This window comes from Gobius niger (assembly GCF_951799975.1).
Source record: "Gobius niger genome assembly, chromosome: 8".
NCBI classification, from domain to species: Eukaryota; Metazoa; Chordata; class Actinopteri; order Gobiiformes; family Gobiidae; genus Gobius; species Gobius niger.
The window spans coordinates 12,417,541-12,434,795 of NC_136859.1; the positions used below are offsets into that span (position 1 = coordinate 12,417,541).

At 41.4% G+C, this 17,255-nt stretch overlaps 1 protein-coding gene across 1 annotated transcript; it reads right to left on the reverse strand.

Annotated features, from left to right (window-relative positions):
* Positions 1-9,166: 9,166 nt before the first annotated feature.
* cyp11c1 (cytochrome P450, family 11, subfamily C, polypeptide 1) lies at positions 9,167-16,308 on the reverse strand. The gene is made up of 14 exons (XM_079561650.1): positions 16,100-16,308; positions 15,734-15,838; positions 15,410-15,497; positions 14,849-15,040; positions 13,987-14,064; positions 13,769-13,953; positions 13,557-13,712; positions 12,723-12,937; positions 11,759-11,962; positions 11,514-11,686; positions 11,282-11,448; positions 10,230-10,308; positions 9,596-9,835; positions 9,167-9,294 (listed from the first exon to the last, which is right to left on the reverse strand). The coding sequence occupies exons 1-14, from the start codon at positions 16,258-16,260 to the stop codon at positions 9,184-9,186; spliced, it is 2,154 nt and encodes a 717-aa protein (XP_079417776.1). The 5' UTR covers positions 16,261-16,308; the 3' UTR covers positions 9,167-9,183.
* Positions 16,309-17,255: the final 947 nt, after the last annotated feature.

Here is a 17,255-nt window from a genome sequence, read left to right on the forward strand (position 1 = left end):
TTAACCTGGTGCGTGGACTGAATCAATTTACAACACACAGGTTTCCACGTGAGCCGTCCCGCAGAAGCTCTCATTACCTCTGCATAGAAATGAACTCTGGCTTCCCCTAAAAGCCTGCAAGAGCGCGGCACCTGGCTGAGTGCTTTGAGCCGCTACAATGCCATCCATTTTAAGAGATGTCACAGCCAGTTAAGCCCCTCCAATTTGTGCCGCCACAAGAGAGGCAGAGGAGAGTAAAAAGCCCAGTGTCGGAGCAGAGGCGAGAGAGAGTGAGACAAGGTCAGACGTGAAAGCACAACAGAGCGGAGTGCACGAAACAAAGCAGCGGGGAGGTGAACTGCAGAGGCCACAGAGTCTGAGAGTATAGTTTGATATGGAACTGCGCCTCGTGAGAACAAATGTTTATCTAAACTGCCCTTGTTTTTGTCTCATGGCGATTGGAAATTATGGTTGGTTTCCAAATGTTATAGAAATGGATGGACTTGTCATTGCTTAATTATTAACATGAATCATTCACCAGATTCTAGTCATACTCCCGATGCCTAAAAGTTCAAAGTAAATGATACTTGTTCTCATATCAGATCAGGGTTAGGCAACGTCAGGCCCATGGGCCAAATCCGGGCCGCTAGCATAAAACCTTCGGCAGAAATATGTTTATAACTGCATTTGACACATAGTTCTGTTGCGCTTGTTGCAAATGTGATAATGATCTGTTTTTAATTATATATGATGCCTTTTTCAAATTGTATTTTTATAATGTACAGCACTTTGTTCAACTTTTTTTGTTGTAAAGCTTGATTGATTGATTGACGGATTGAGACCAAATATGCGATAAAATGTGGAAAAACTGTCAATATTTTCACATTTCCCAGCAAAACACCCCATTGGGCCATCTGTCATGCACAACACTAATATCTGTTGAAAAAAGGTGCTTTACTATGGGCTTAGTTTTGGCCATTGGTGTTTTGGCAATGAAAAAAAATCAGCCCTTCACGACACAAACTTGCCTCCACTGGGCACAGCATTAAAAAAACAAAATTTTCATTGATCAAAACTTGCTGGGGTGGGTGCAAATAATGTATTCTATGGCCATTTTTGTATTTTTGAATAATTGTTTTTGTCCTAAACGTGTTACTTACAAATTGTAATATATTCTGTATTAGTGATTACAGCTTTAAAATTGTAATATGTTGGTATTACATATTACTTTTTCCAAAATGTAGCTACTTCGAGTTACTTTTGGCAAAATATGAACTGAAAATAGTAATAATACCACTTAGCAAAAGTGCAGTCAAAGATTTTCTTTTCCTTCGCTTTCCCCATGCTCTTGAGTTTTGTTTTGAGGACATACTGTAACTACAGACTGCAGATCTTTTACACCAGTGTCCAACTTGATTTACCATGCTGTATTTTATTTGGAGGGAGTTTGGTATTTTTTCTTTAAATGCACTTGAATCGACTAATTTTTCCTGTATTTTGTGTAAGTCCTTAGTTAAAGGGACTATACAGAGTTTAAAAATATTAAAATTAAGTATTTTCATCCCCCTACATGTTCCAGCCATGTCCTAATGTCCTAACTGCTTCTAAAATCCTGCACTGTCACTCAAAAAGTTGTTACTTTGGGTCCGAAGTGCCGTCATGCACAAGCTTTATATAGAAGCTGCCGTTACACGTATGACCTGAGGTGGCAGTAGTGAGTATAAAATGGCCAACTTGCGTCTAGCCCCGATAAAGTCCTTAGTTACTGAAAAAAGTAATATATTTTTGTTACTTTTGTAATACGTTACCATCAACACAGATGAGGACTATGAATGAAAAGTTACCTATGGATAAATCTGCCGTATTTACACAACTGTGCTGTTCATTAATGAGCCCTGTCCTCGAAAAATAAACAAATAAAGTGAAGCAAAGAATAAAGTCATCCACAGAGACAATGGTGGGAAGTCTGGGTTAAGTGTGTTGCTCAAGGACACTGTCAGGGAGCTCGGATGGATCCTTAAACTTCTGGGTCAGTTGCTTCCCTGCACTGAAAAAGAAAAATGCCTGTGCACCACTTTGCGACGCTTGTAGGTATTATTATTTACGAGTACTTGAATATTTTTCTGCATCCTCTCCCATGTATTTGCCAGTAAAGTCTACACCCCGGTCCTCGTGCCAGTTGGAACTCCGAAAGTGACATGCAAAGATGTAATGTTTTGTGCCTGAATTAACAGCTCACTCTCTCTGGGGAGTCAGATTCTCTGGCTGTGACCCAGTTGTGCTGCTCCGCTGCACAGATCATTACGTGTTCCTCTGAGTGGCTTCTCACACCTCATTGTGCTCCACAGACACAGACCACACAGGTACAGGCAGGTGCTACTATAAATAACAGCCATGAGGTCGCCATGAGGTCACTGACCCACTGTTGCAAAATGTCAGGATTAGAAAGTCCAAATGAGTCCGTGTCTGGAAGAAGGCTGGTTGGCACGAGCTGTGCGTTTTGTTTCCTATTTTTTTTAAAGAACTTGCTCATGGTATCAACAGGGTTTCCATGGGCATTTAAAAGCATTAGAAGTCAATGAATTGTGCTAAAATGAAAGCCTAAAAAGCCATTATATTGGATTCAACGAGGATGAATGCCAACAACAACAAAAAGACACAAAAGAGCGACAAAAAACTAGCAACAATATAACAAAAATGTTCGGATCAGTTCTGTAAGTCATAGCTTTCAAATGCGGCATTACACTGTTGCACTCCAGTCAAGAAGTTTTTAGATGTGGGTAAAGCTGAACAGGAGACAAAGCACTCGGTTCAGGTGGGGGTTAAGAGGTTTAACTTAAAGGGATATTTCAGGATTTTTGACATAGGGCCTCATTTTTTTTTGGTGCTAGGCTAGTGCTAGGCTAGCGCATGTCTATGGTAACTAGTAGCCTACATACCGCCATTGCTATGCCCAATCCCGTCAGACCTGGGAAGCTAAGCAGGGAAGGGCCTGGCAGGACTTGGATGGGAGAACGATTGGGATACACCAGGAAGCCTAGCGAATGTAGTGAGTGAGTGGTTGGTGGTGGTCGGAGGGGCCGATGGCACAGACTGGTTGCCTTGTTTCCGTCAGTCTACCCCAGGGCAGCTGTGGCTACAAAAGTAGCTTACCACCATCGAGTATGGAGTGAACGAATAGTGCAATGTAAAGCGTCTTTGTCCATAAAAGCCCAGGGCACGCTGGTGGAACTATGTCTCCGAGCTGGCCTGGTGTCGCCTCGGGGTCCCCCAGAACAGATTGAGGAGGTGTGTGTGGATCGGGAAGTCTGGGCATCTCTGCTGAGACTGCTGCCCCCGCGACCCGGCCCCGGATAAAGCAGAAGAAAATGGATGGATGGGCTACTAGTTACCATAGACATGCAGCACTACCCTAGCTCCACTAAACTCTTCAAATATAAAGACTGCATGAATTAATATATATATATATATATATATATATATATATATATATTAATTCATATATATATGATCACTTACTGAAAATCAAAAATAGTCTTATGTGAAGTAAAACGAACAGTGTATTGGTTAGAATGAAACCACAATCAGAAATAATTAACAGGATGTTTCATTGTTTTCATATTTTGTTACTAACATTCATCTGCTCTCTTGGTTTTCCAGATGTGGCTGCCACAAATCATTGATCTGACCCTGCTTTTCCTTGCCTGCCCAGAGCCCAGATGGTTGTATCGAGATCCCATATGAAAGGTAGGTGATTTGGTTTGCGCTCTGATGCAAAATGATGTCTTAAATCACAGTTTGACGATGATGACATGTTAGAAGGGCTGTGACCGATAAAATGTCACTGAAATCATTGAATTCTTAAAAACTCCACACCTTACTATTAAGCTATTGCCTCTTCAGAATGAGCCTGCTTGACCCCTGCGTAGTAAAAGTGCACTTAGTAGCAGAGGTTATAAAAGAGGGCTGCAGAGATAACACCCAGGTGATATGAACAACCCTCACGAACTCAGAAGGCCAGCGTGACTCCACACTCAGAGCTCGCCAGCCCTGGATTAAACCTCAGCTAATTAGTGGCGCACAAAGCTCTATTCTTGTCCTCCTCTGTTTGAATGATCTTTTGTTCCAGCCAGATAAATCAATGAAATCATCTCAGGCTATTCCCCATCATGCGCCGGTGTGATAAGGCACTTCATTCAGCGATACAAAAGGAACAAGCCACTTACCCGATTGTTTGAGGGATTCCAATTTGGGGTCCATTGCTTCAGAGAGCTTGCTTTCTTTGTTACTGTAAGTTTTAAATAGAAGTGTCCCCACGCCGGCCTATGCTCCCCTGTCCCGCGTGTGGTCGGGTCATTCACCTGTTGCACTGTGAGGCTCACACTCAGTGAATCAGTTTTAGTTTCACTGCACCTTCGCTCTGCTCACCTCCCCCTGTCCAGCCTCCAGTAGATATATGTCGTAATAATTATTCACATTCATCTGAAATATATACTTTGCTTCAGAGGAAAGTCTTTTTTGCTGCTATCTTTTGGCGAGTACTCTTGCCCTCGTTGAGCATTTGTTTACTTACGGTGAATAATTCTACGAAAGAGTCCCACTGAGGTTACAAAGTTTTTGTTGATTTATTTTATTTTAGTAGGAGGTTCTGGCAAAGAGAGAAGAGCAATTTCAGCCTCGTAACAAACAGAGGTGGGTAGAGTAGCCAAAACATATAATCAAGTACGAGTAGTGTTAATTTAAGATAATTCCCCTCAAGTAGAAGTAAAAAGTACTGACCCAATATTTACTCAAGTAAGTAAAAAAGTACTTGGAGAAAGTTTTGCTTGAGTGTGAGTAATGAGTAACTGTTTTGGTGTAGAAGTGTGAAAAGCGTTTCAGTAAATCATGAGAATCAAAACCTTTAAAAATAAATCATTATGAAGAGTTAAGTAACAAAACACTTTTTGATGTGTCAAAATGAAGATTTGTCAATTAGATTTACTAAGTGGCGTGAGATACAGATACTTCATTTTAATGTTATGTAGTAATAAAAATCATGTATGAAAAAACTACTTGCAAAAGTTTCAAAAAGTGACTTAAAGGGGCTAGATGCAAGTTTGCCATCTTATACTCACTACTGCCACCTCAGGTCATACGTGTAACTGTACCTTCTATATTAAGCTCGTGCATGGCGGCAATTCGGCCCCGAATTAACCCCTTTTGTGAGTGACAGTGCAGGATTTTAGAGGCAGTTGTGGTGAACAGGTCTGAGCTCATTCTACACATTAGGACATTGTTGGAACATGTTGGGGGAGGAAAATACATAATTCTGACATTTTTAAACTCTGTATAGTCCCTTTAAGTACATGCACTTGAGTAAATATAACTGAGTACTACCCACGTCTAGAAACAAACTACTTGTAAAACTGTTTGAACTCGTTACTTTTGCCTCAAGACACACTTTTCCCCCTCACTACTCTTTTGGAAATTCCTTCTTCAGCTCTATTGATTTGTTTGTATCTGTTAGATTACATTATTTCAAAAGCAAACATCTGAATCACACAGTTTCCTTGTAGCTATTATGGCCACCAACTGTTCCTCCCTCCCCCAAATACTTTTTTACTTACTTTAGAGATAAAGGTACTCTTCCTAAATGTTTGCCTGCTCCATGAACCTCTGCTCATGCCATAAAGTTCCAGGAAATACACAGTATGAGGCAATCTGTGAGCTTCATATCACACATGAACACACCCTTGACATAAGTGAACTCATGCTCTGCTTTTACATGACACAACAATATTTGTGCAAACATTGCAATGTACAATATTAAACCACACAATCTCACAGACTCATTTACCTCCTCGAGGATCCTGTAAATATTTCTACAAAGTGACCCATTAAATAGAGATCGTTCAGTATTGTAGAATGTTTCTCTTCAAAAGGAAAACTATAATACACTCAATTTCAAACATCCTACTGAACAACATAATTAGATTTAACTTCCCTTTGAAAATAATTGAAAGACTTCTCAGTTTCGCCTTCTTTTCTCAATCTGAAATAAGTCCCCGTCCCCCAGGTTGGGAAACTCTGCAAAGTATATGTGCAGAGGTCTATGTAAATGGACTTGTTGAGATGGACTCAGGGTCATCTGCAATTTTAGACCTTACTGACTTACTTACTATTGTAATTAGAGATTATTTAAATCATCTTTTTGTAGTTAAGCCTTTAAAGTGATATTCTGTAAGATTACAAAATAAGCCCCTAAACTCTCTCACTCCTCGTTTGCAAAATGAGGAGAGACAGTTCAACATTTCTTTACTGTATAAGTTAATCAAAAATACCAAAACTATGGTCTAAAACATATTTAGCTGTGGTCTGAGGAAATGTTTGACAGTCTTCAGGAATTAAATATTTGCAGATTGTTTTCTGCATTTGTGGCATCACAACATAGTATTATTTTCAGGTTTTTAAAAAATGGCATTACAAAGCATTAAAGTGCATATGACACAATTGATAAAACACAGTTAACTCAATTATATTTAGGATTTCACTAAAAAAAAGAAAAATACCCATCTTTCTTTAGTTTGACCATTTTTGTGATGTTTATAGCTTCACTTCCTTATTGGACAGGAAGTGACATAGATAGTTTTTTATCTGGGAAAGTGGGTGAACTGTTTTTTATCACTGGTTAGCGCTAGTTAGCATCTCAAAAGCTAAACAGTAGTTTGTGAGTTTTTAAAAAATCACGTAAATGTACTTTTTGCTTGCATTGATGTCAGGCATTTCCCTCACAGTTTTGTTACTCCGAGGACGACAGTCACACAAAACTCAAAAAAGTGTCAATGTTAAACCAAAAATCTCACATTAGACGATAAAAGAAAAAAATGTCCACAGTCAGGTGCAGAAGTCGGGAAACTCGTTTCGTTTCCCAATCGTTTGCCCCAGATGAGCGAGCGTTCATTTGGATTTTCCAAGTGGGAAAAACTTTTTCCCATAGTTTTTCCCTATGTTATGTCACATTAGCTTAAAGATTCAGATAAAGATAACTGCGCAACATTGCTTCTTTAAAATTGTTGCTTCACAAACAGCTGCTGGGTCACTGAAAGGTCAAATTATCCCCATAAAAAGTTGCATAATGCACCTTTAAATCTGACTTGCTTCTGTCTGTAGAAACCCTGAATCTACTACACGACCAGGCGGTCAATTATACACAATCTTTAGACTTTATGAAACAATTCAATTTATTTAATTTCATGGACATAGCAATTACTGTACATTGGATGAACCAGATGCATTGTATAAAGTGTTATAGCGCCTGTCCAAAGACAACTTACAGACTATCACTTTAAGTTTAGTTCTGATTTGATCTTGATCTAGGCCTGATGGCACTTAGACGGTAAAACATATAATATAATAATGATATTATAGCACACAAACATTGCTTTGGTTGTATAATCTTATTATAATTTCACCAATAGTAGTTTGAGGCTTTATTTTACTTTCTGTTTTGTATCATTACTTTATATGAACTACTTGTATAAATCCTCTTCAGAGTTGTGTGTGTGCCTCTTAGCAACGCACTGAAACGTTTACCTGATTATGCTCACACAGTTTATGACTTGCCACACTGTGAGGCCCGTTATTAGTGACCACATAGTTACATTAGATTAAATTACGATCACGCGTGAGCTCAGAGTGACACAGATAGAGGGTGTAAATGTTTAGCCAAAGAACAAACGGACTTCGACCCCGGGACCAGTCGAGAAAATGTGCTGTAAGCCCCTATGGCATGTGTTTCAATTATCATCCATTACAGTGCAAAGATCAAGATCCTATAGGTGGCTCATACTTTACAGTAAAACTACAGTCACCAATTTGCTAAAGAAAAATATGTCCAACAAAAGCAATGTACAGATTATTACGTGAATTATGTTATAATATTCTGAGGTGAACCACTTTTTTTTAGCTAAAGGCAAACAAAACAAATCAAAAAAACAGTGTGACGTCTCTGATCGAAAAGTCAAAGCAAAACTTGTTACACATTCCACTACTACAACTACTTCATTATTAGTATTACTGCTGCGGCTGTTAAACAATGCATGCTCAATCATTGGCTATAAAACATAATAAAATATTTGCGAGGCAGTGAGACTCACCAGTTGAAATCTTGGCGAGTGCCCAGACAGACAGAGGGGAGGGTCCAGGGCAGACTTCAACATGGCTTTGATTAGTGCCATCTTGTGCACGGAAACAGTCATGGTATTGGCTTTGCATTTGATCATATTGTCTTTCAATTATATATTTATTTGAAAAAGGGCACTGCATGTAAAGCAATGAACACGTGCTATACCACAATGTGCACAGAATCACATCACAATTTATTTATTTTTTCTTGCAAAGATTGTACTGTACTTATATTATTTCACTTATTTTTACACAGTTATTCTCTTAACTCGTATTCCAAGATTATATATTTCTGATAAGGATGCTTGTTTAGGTGCAAATGTATTAAAAAGTGGGCGCAGATGGGTCTTACAATGGACAATTCCCAAAGCACAATGTGTCAATGTTTTGAAGTGGTCATCAAAAGTCCAGATCTCAGTCCAGGTGAAACTGTATGGGCAGATCTGAAAGGCATGTGCACCAAGGTGGCCGTCACATTTGTCTCAGTTACAGCAGTTCTGTTTGGAGGAATGGACCAAAACTCCTGCCAACTATTGTGAGAAGCTTGTGGAAGGAAATACAAAATGTTTGACCCAAGTTAGACACTTTAAAGGCAATGCTACTAAATATTAATGCAATGTATGTAAACCATTATTATTATTATTTTTTACAAAGTCATATAAAAACGTATAGAAAATTCTATCTCTCATTATTCTGGCATTTAGCAAATAGAAATAAATTGTAATTGACCTAAGAAAGGTAAAAGTTAATGCTGGTTTCATGTCAGACAGTGACAAAAAAAATGCATATGTGTTTTTTTATATAGTGTATGTAAACATCTGGTTCCCACTGTATATATAATAATAAATATAATTTTTTTGCTTCTTGATGTTGTTCTGGCTGTTTGAAATAATGCAATTTCCCCACTCTGTGACATAACAAGGTTTATTCTTACAATTACAGTTAATACAATTCATTTACAATTGTTCATTAGTTTATCATTGTATATTATAAAAATACCTCTTCTGTGTGAGTTCTGTAAAATAATGCACAGTATGTTCAAAGTTTGTGAAAGGTGATTCTGGGAGGGACACGCGGCTGAAGGATCAGCGTGTATGTGGTTTCCACATCCTCTGAGGAAGGAACGCTCACGCGGAAATTCAGCAAGATCTAGACAAAAACACAAAAGTCCTCATAACTCTCGAAAACAGTTCTCTTGAAAATTCTTTTAGCATACATTTTTCAGCAAAACTTAGTTTGCTTTACTCTGTTTGAAGTAGCAATTACATAAGAAAAAATACTTAAATACATATGTATATATAATATGTTGTAATATGTACAATATTGTGTATTGAATATTGAACAATTGCAATAATCTACTGAAGTGGAAGTTGTTTTTTACTGTTTCTGTGATAAGAACAAATTACTACAACATTTATTACAAGTACGTTTCTATTCTCATCTCTCTTACGTGCATCAGGAGCAGCTGCATCTCGTTTTCTGCGATCCTCCTGCCAACACACTGCCTTGACCCGAACCCAAACGCCAGAAATCGAAACCCCGCTGCCTCCGTGCCCTCTGCCACTCCACCTTTCCTCTCCCCAGGCGCGTCCTCTCGGCTGCTCAGCCATCGCGTCGGATCGAAACGCAAGGGGTCAGGGAACACCTCCGGACTCCGCCCCATCGGGTACAAGCAGGCCTGGACCGCGGTCTGAGGTACAAAGAGACAACGCAGAGGAGATTATAGCAAACGCCTGAAGCTCAGCAGGGCAGGGCCTGGATGGGAGACCGTTTGGAAACACCAGGAAGCCTGAGTGAGTGAGTGAGTGAGTGAGTGAGTGAGTGAGTGAGTGAGTGAGTGAGTGAGTGAGTGAGTGAGTGAGTGAGTGAGTGAGTGAGTGAGTGAGTGAGTGAGTGAGTGAGTGAGTGAGTGAGTGAGTGAGTGAGTGAGTGAGTGAGTGAGTGAGTGAGTAGCTTACTAGCCCTAGTAACTATTCCTTAAAGTACGATTATTCAAGTAATAACCATACTTGAATACTCCCCACCTCAGTCACAGATATAGTAAAAGCTTGAAGCAATGGTGAATGTGGCAGTCGTGTACTCACTCCTGCAGGTATGTGGTAGTTCTGGAGTACGATGTCTTTGATTGGATAACGCTGCACTGTGATCCCCACTGGATACAACCTAACCGGAAAACATCAACAAAATTAATAATCATAATGTCCATCATCATCAGTATCATTATTATTAATTCATTCCTCACACTCAGTGGCCACTAGCTATATCTGAAGCCACAGCTGCCCTGTGGCTATCTGACAAACACGTGTTGCTAATCATGCAAACAAGAAGTCAGGAATAGTACACGATAGTTGAAGCTGGGATCAAAGTACAAATCTATCTGTTATAAGAAAACCACCTTCATGCCTCAGTCACAGAGTGGCACCTCTCACCCTCATCTCCCAACACATTACTGTATATGTACTGATAGTGATCAATAGTCATTTGGCCTGTGGTTTCATGCTCCGTTCCCAGTGATGGAAACAGGCTCAAGCAGCTGCCGTCGCCGCAGACTTTTATCGATCTGCAGGAGCATGTTTTTCTTCCTCATAATAGAGCTGTTATGGCCAGTGTCTTACTTTGAGTCAATGGCTAGAGTTAGATTACACAGACCTATTGTTAATGCACTTAATATATCTATTTCCTATTATAAATGGTTACAAATTGCTCTTTATTTAGCATTAATACAACATCATAACATTAATTGAAATTGGTAGACATATTCCATCACACAATTGTGGTTATGGTCTAATGAATGGACTTAAAGCCATGTGGTTACTACAGCAAATTTGCAAACCTGTTCTCTGACAAAAATTAACAAAAATGTGTGGATTATCAAGCAAACATATACTATAATTGTCTATAGAGAAATATTGACTACTGCCATCCATTTGAAATTAAAATAACATTATAGAAGAACATCCAACATATCATCGGGTTTCAATATATGTAAAATTACGACCGTTTCCATAACAATCAACGATTCAAAATGTGCCACCCATAAATAGACAAACTTGCTATACAAAATCAGTGATTACAGTTTCATCTATGTTTTCCATTGTTTTGAGGAAACTGATCACTCGCCACAGTGCGTTTGTACCTGAGGATCTCTTTGATGGTGCCTTTAAGGAGTGGCGCCCCCTGAAGGGCTCTCTGAGGATCTCCCTCTGCTTTGGCCCATGAGTCCTTCACCTGCAGCCTCACCTTCTCCTGCACGGCGGGGTTTCTCCCCAGTTCAAAGAGAGCAAACTGCAGAGGCACTGCAGTCTGGGACAAAGGCAAAAAGACATTTAGGTAGAACATGAGGGCGGGATGATGACACACAAACATACTGTGTCCACGCCTCCAGCCATCAGCTCAGTCAAATTGGCTTTGATGAGGTCCAAAGATAGCTGTCCTTTGTGGAGAAGTTGACTCAAAACTCCCGGGTATTGCCCCCCATCGGACACCCCCTCAGCCTTGGCAGAGGACAGGCGCTGGTAACCCTTCTGGATCCTACTTTCAGCTACAAGCAACAACATGACACTGTCAGAGAGTGATGCTTTCTCTGCAGATATTGTCAGGATGATAGAGCTACCATGGCTAAAGATGTGGTCCCATGCCATGGCGTGTTGATTCCACTGGGGAGCGCCAATGAGGAGGAGCAGGCGAGAGGGCAGGAAGAGGAGAGGGAGAGTGGTGGACAGCATTCTCTCTACAGCCGAAATAAACTTCAGAGACTCCATGGAGGGAGACGATGAGAAGAGGCCAATGCGTTCTCCGTAGAGGACATGACAACTGGCTGTTGTGGAGGGGTGAGAGAGAGAGATGTGAGAGGAGGCGGGTACTTTTCAAGGAGAGAACATAAAGGAGAAATGCCCTTAACACATCCAGTTTGTGACCTTCTGTATGTATGTAACATATGTTTGGTTTCACAATGCATTCATGCACACATTCCTGATTTAGAAGCATCTCTCTCCTAATCCTTGTAACACATTGACAACATAGGTCTGACTGGAATGAGATTCCTGTCTGTCTGCCCCTCCTTCACCCGTGTGCTGCTGTTCATTAGGAGCATGGCTTAAAGTCACTCTCACACTCACACATGTGCTCAAGTATTGACACTTGTGCGAGTGCTGTGGTGCAGACGCACATACAGAGCTGCTGACAGAATGCAGCTGCTTTGATGGTGTTTGTTGTGTCTATTTTAAATGCTGCCTGTTCTCCTTGACCCTCGACGCCTACAAAAATGGTAATGACAGGTTTACCCGGGTGAAATGAGCCGCGGTTCTTCAAAGGTGAGGCTCGGCTGAAAGAAAAGTGCAGCATCACTAAGGGAGACTATTGATGCCGCTTTATAACACTGTTTCTGCAGACTGAATAGAGCTTTGACGTCACATCTTACACCAGGACATGCACTGAATATCAACTTGTAGAAGGTTGTTCTTATAATCTACACCACCAAGAGCACTGTATGGGGGTCTGTTTCTAAGCAGCCTAGTTTTTAGTCACAGAAATTAACAATTAGGTGAACGTTCAGACAAAACGATGTTATCTCTGACCTTCCAGGGCAAAGCGAAACAGGTCTTGGCTGGGGTCCATGGTGAGGCTGCGCTTGCCCCCGTCAAATCTCCCCTTGCGCTCCACTCGCCCCGACACCATTTCACAGAAGTCTTTGGCCACTTCATTGAGCAGCGGCAAGAAACGTCTGACGGCCGCAGTCATCATCACCTCCTTGTTAAGTAGCAGGCGGTCAGCTCGCCACTCCTCGCCATTTCTAGAAGACAGTTGCATTAACCTCGGCCTTTGGATTGCGATGAGAATAGATTTCCCGACTGGGACAATAAAGTAGTCTTCACCTTTAACCTTAAGACAGGTTAAAACAGGCTGGAAGTAGATTTAAAAGCTTTTGTAATTTATGGAGATTTCAATGTCTATTTTAACATGCATTTACACAGTATGGGAGTCATTTAACTGAGCATGACAGTGGGACAGGTGGTAGAGCGGTTCGTCTCATGAACGGAAGGTCAGGGGTTCGAATCCTGGCTCCTGCAGGTGCACATTCGCCGTTGTGTCCTTGGGCAAGACACCTCACCCATCTTGTCTCTAGTGTCTGTGTGAATGGGTGAGTGGTTTCTAGCTATAAAGTGCTTTGAGTGCCTAATGAAGGTAGAAAAGCGCTATATACGTTGAGACCATTTACCATTACCATTTGCTCACATACAAAACAAGTAGCGAGAGTCATTTGTGATTTTTTTTCCTTTTGCAGCATTTCTTGTTTATATATTCGATTTTTGGCCCTATAACTGTAAAGTAAATCCTTTTTAAATGTTAAATCAGGTGCAGCACACCCACAATAGCATTTTTTTTTTAGTTTAGTACAGTTTGCTACTGACTTGAGGAAGATTCCTTTGCAGAGTTTTCGGGCCTCGCGGTGCGTGGCCCAGGCCTCAAGGGTCATTCTCTCTGGGTGCATTCCCTCCGAGCGGAAAAGCTCACTAATGTCAGCTGGCAGCATGATGTTGATGGAGTTCTGAGTGCCCAGGCGCTCCCTGTACAAGAACACAGTCTGTGAATTTGAATATTCATCCAAACCCAGTGTGGTTACCTGTAGATGGGCCCCAGCTCCTGGAAGGTCTTCTCCATGTGCTTGTGCAGGTTTCTGAATCGATCCTCTCTCCAGTACTTAAGCATATTGACCCAGCCATTGCGCCCCGTGTGAGGGATCTCCTCAAAGTTGCGTATGTGTCCGTTCCTCTTCTTCTGCCCCACACTCTCCTTACCTGGTGTCTGCTCCACTGTCCCTGTCTCCACAGCTCTGGTGACTGCCAAACTAAGGCCTCTCTGAGTGAAGCCTGTGCAGAGCACCTGTCTGCAGGCCTGAGCTCCCCTCATGCTCCTCATGGTCTCAGGTCTGGGACAGTTTCTGATCAGGACGCTCTCACACTACCCCTCTCTCCTTTCCTCACATCCTTGAATCTGCCCTATCGTGGGTTAAACTGATAGAGCCAACGATTTACAGATCCAAAGTCAAGAGTTCAAGAGAAACACAACAGACACCACATGTTGCTCTGAGCCAAAACACACAACACCAAGGATGACATGAAAGGTTTTATTATATTGTCCTCAGTGCTGACACATGGAGCTATAAATGTCATTGAAAAAGACTTTGACATATTGGCAGAAGTCCAAGCAATGATTGTGAATATACAGAATAAATATTAGACAGCGTATATATGTGTGTGTGTATATATATATATATATATATATATATATATATATATATATATATACATATATATATATATATATATATATATATATATATATATATATATATAGAGAGAGAGAGAGAGAGAGAGAGAGAGAGAGAGAGAGAGAGAGAGAGAGAGAGAGGGGGGGGGGGGGGGGGGGTACGTACAGTAACACATAATTACAGAGCTTAGAAAATTAAAAGACTTGTAAGAGAAATCTTCTTTCACGCTCATTACTGGCAGTGTTTGGAGGGTCATCAATTACCATGACATGAAAGGCAGTTTCACTACAATAAACCCACTGACCTTAGCAGCACAATCATAGCATTTGCATAATAATCAACATTTGCACATTCATAAAATCTGTACATAGCTCGTGCAGTCTTTGTTCTTGCCTCTGAATAGCACAGACATGAGTGATAGCGTCACATGACTTTGCAGACGTCTGTGCCGTTCCGACTCTTGGCTGAGAACACATCTGGTCCGAAGTTGAGTCCTTGGAAGGCGCTGAGCAGGTTGAAGCCCTCATCCTTGGTCTGAGCTTCAGGGTAAATGATCTTGGACAGCTCACAGGGGAGCACCACCTTCCCCCGGACAGAACGCAGGTGGGACGAGTCCTGAGGGTCCTATTCACGGCACAAGCATGTCAGCTTTGGACCAACAGCATTGATACATTTGATTCAGAATGTTTTCAGATCATGTCTATTTCATCATGCACTTTGATACTCAATTTATATTAAAATTTTAAATCTACACCTAAATTTTAGGCCTTCTACAATTCATTTCTACCTCAAGTGTGTTGCAGATTATTTAGTAGGAATCAATTAAATCTACTCTTAACTGCAAAACACAATGTTGTGTGTTCAAAATAAAGCTAAAAATTAATACTACAGCTGATCTGAAACATTTCAACGTACCCGCTGATAATCCCTCAAGGTTTCCCCCCCAAAATAATCTTATCAGAGGTACTCTCAGGAGAACAGGGAAAGGCCCACCTCAGACAGCTGGTATTTCCTCCTGAAGTGTGCTCTCATGGCAGCTCGCTCTGCGTTCTTCTGTGCGTTCATTGCTTCCCGCAGTTTCCTGCACAAAAACAAACCCACCTGTCAAACTGCACTCAATTCATTAAACAAGTCTGTGATCTACAGGAACAGGTGTCATGTTTTAACCCTCCAAATATCTTCAGGGAACAATTAGGACATATTTTATTGCTAATTGTTAGGTCATATCCAGTGCTGCCTTGTCTTGTTGGTACTGTCTTGTTGTCGACTTCAGAGTGCTCTGGTTAATATGTGGGTCAGATTCACTGTGCGTTTTACCTCTCCTTGTCAAGGTCGGCCTGGTAGGAGCACGCGGCCGCTGAGTCTTTGGGTGGGAGTGGAACCTTCCTCCCCTGGGATCCTGGTCCTCTGCCTCTCGCCGCTCTGTGTCCAAAGCCAAAGATGGGCAGCATTTAAATAAGACTCAGTCATTACATAATAAGTCCAGTGTGTACTTGTGTTGCTCCTCCCTCTATGAATTAACCTACATAACAAAATCTCAGATGTTGGTAACAATATGAAGCAAAGCAAAGCCTTGTTTTTTTCCTAATTTTAAGGTAAATTTATTAAAAAACCTTTTCCCTCTTGGTTGGGGAGGATTTTATTTTGAATGAATGACACTCTTACTCTGACAAAACTCCCCACCTGTGTCCGGAGCAGAGCCTCTTCTCCTTCTGCCCCAGCACACAGCCCGTTAGCTTCCTCACGGGCTTCTGCAGGGACTTCTTCACCCTCCCCAATGATTCCATGGCGCTCGATGGGGTGCAGCGCTGAGCCAAGGTGGATCGGTTTCGTTGCGCACTCATGTTGTGATAAGCTGAGGTGCAGACGTCCCTCGGCGGCTGAAATTTAGGTCAAGACCTGCCAAGGGCAAGACAAAGGCAGACAGGGTTCAGACGCAAGATTTGAAGATTACATACAATTACTTCTCATCTGTACATGCGACTGGGCTCTGATTACATTCTGCACACCAACGATGTACAGCAAGTGAGATGGTGTGTCTGAAAATACAACAAAAAGCCTGATGATGATAATGAAGCATAAGAGGCTTTAATACAGTGATTTTGTGCTGTTCTGTATATGAACAGACACATTTGGGACAATGGCCCTTTACTAAATGGTTTGTTGTATAAACATAAAACATAGTATTGTCCTGGCTAAAGGCTGCCATCCCAGTTCTGATTAATGTGAGGCCTGTGTGTGTGGTTTTTGAGTGCTACTCCCCTGTCTGTGTGAGAAAAAGAGATTCTGTATATAAGTAGGACTTTGTTGAGTTTACGTGTGCTTGAATATCTCTGTTGTTTTCAGGGTTCCTTTTTGTCTGTGTCCGTATAAGCACAGTATCCTGATTTCAATACGCGGCCAGCATCCAGGTTGTGAGAAAACAGGACACTCTCACAGGGATGCTCTCACAGTATCCAGCAGACTCTCTTTCCTTATGTACACAGATATGTGGTGTTCATGTTTCTCTGAGCATATGTAACCAGCTGATAACCGGGATACTCGAAATACACTAACTCTCAGAGAAGGGACACCATCATGTGCCAGTGGTGGCACAGGCTACCCCCAAGAATCTGATCTTCCACAGCCAAGAAGCAAGCAAATTGGCCACTACAAGAACCAGATCGTCCACCCCAAGAATGAGGTTGGCCACCCCACGAACCAGGTCCGCGAGCCCAGGAATCCGATCGGCCACTCCAAGAATCAGATTGGCCACCCTAAGAACTAGACTGACCACCCCAAGAACCCGATCGTCCAGCCCAAGAACCAGATTGGCTATCCCAAGAATCACATCGGCCAC

Excerpts from the sequence above, each read along its gene's own strand:
- cyp11c1 (XM_079561650.1), bottom strand. The coding sequence starts at position 16,260 with ATGAGTGCGCAACGAAACCGATCCACCTTGGCTCAGCGCTGCACCCCA. Across the intron at positions 14,065-14,848 it reads ACGGCACAGACGTCTGCAAA|ATGAGGAGCATGAGGGGAGC; the intron begins GTCATGTGACGC and ends AGACCTGAGACC. Across the intron at positions 13,713-13,768 it reads GAGCTGGGGCCCATCTACAG|GGAGCGCCTGGGCACTCAGA; the intron begins GTAACCACACTG and ends GTTCTTGTACAG.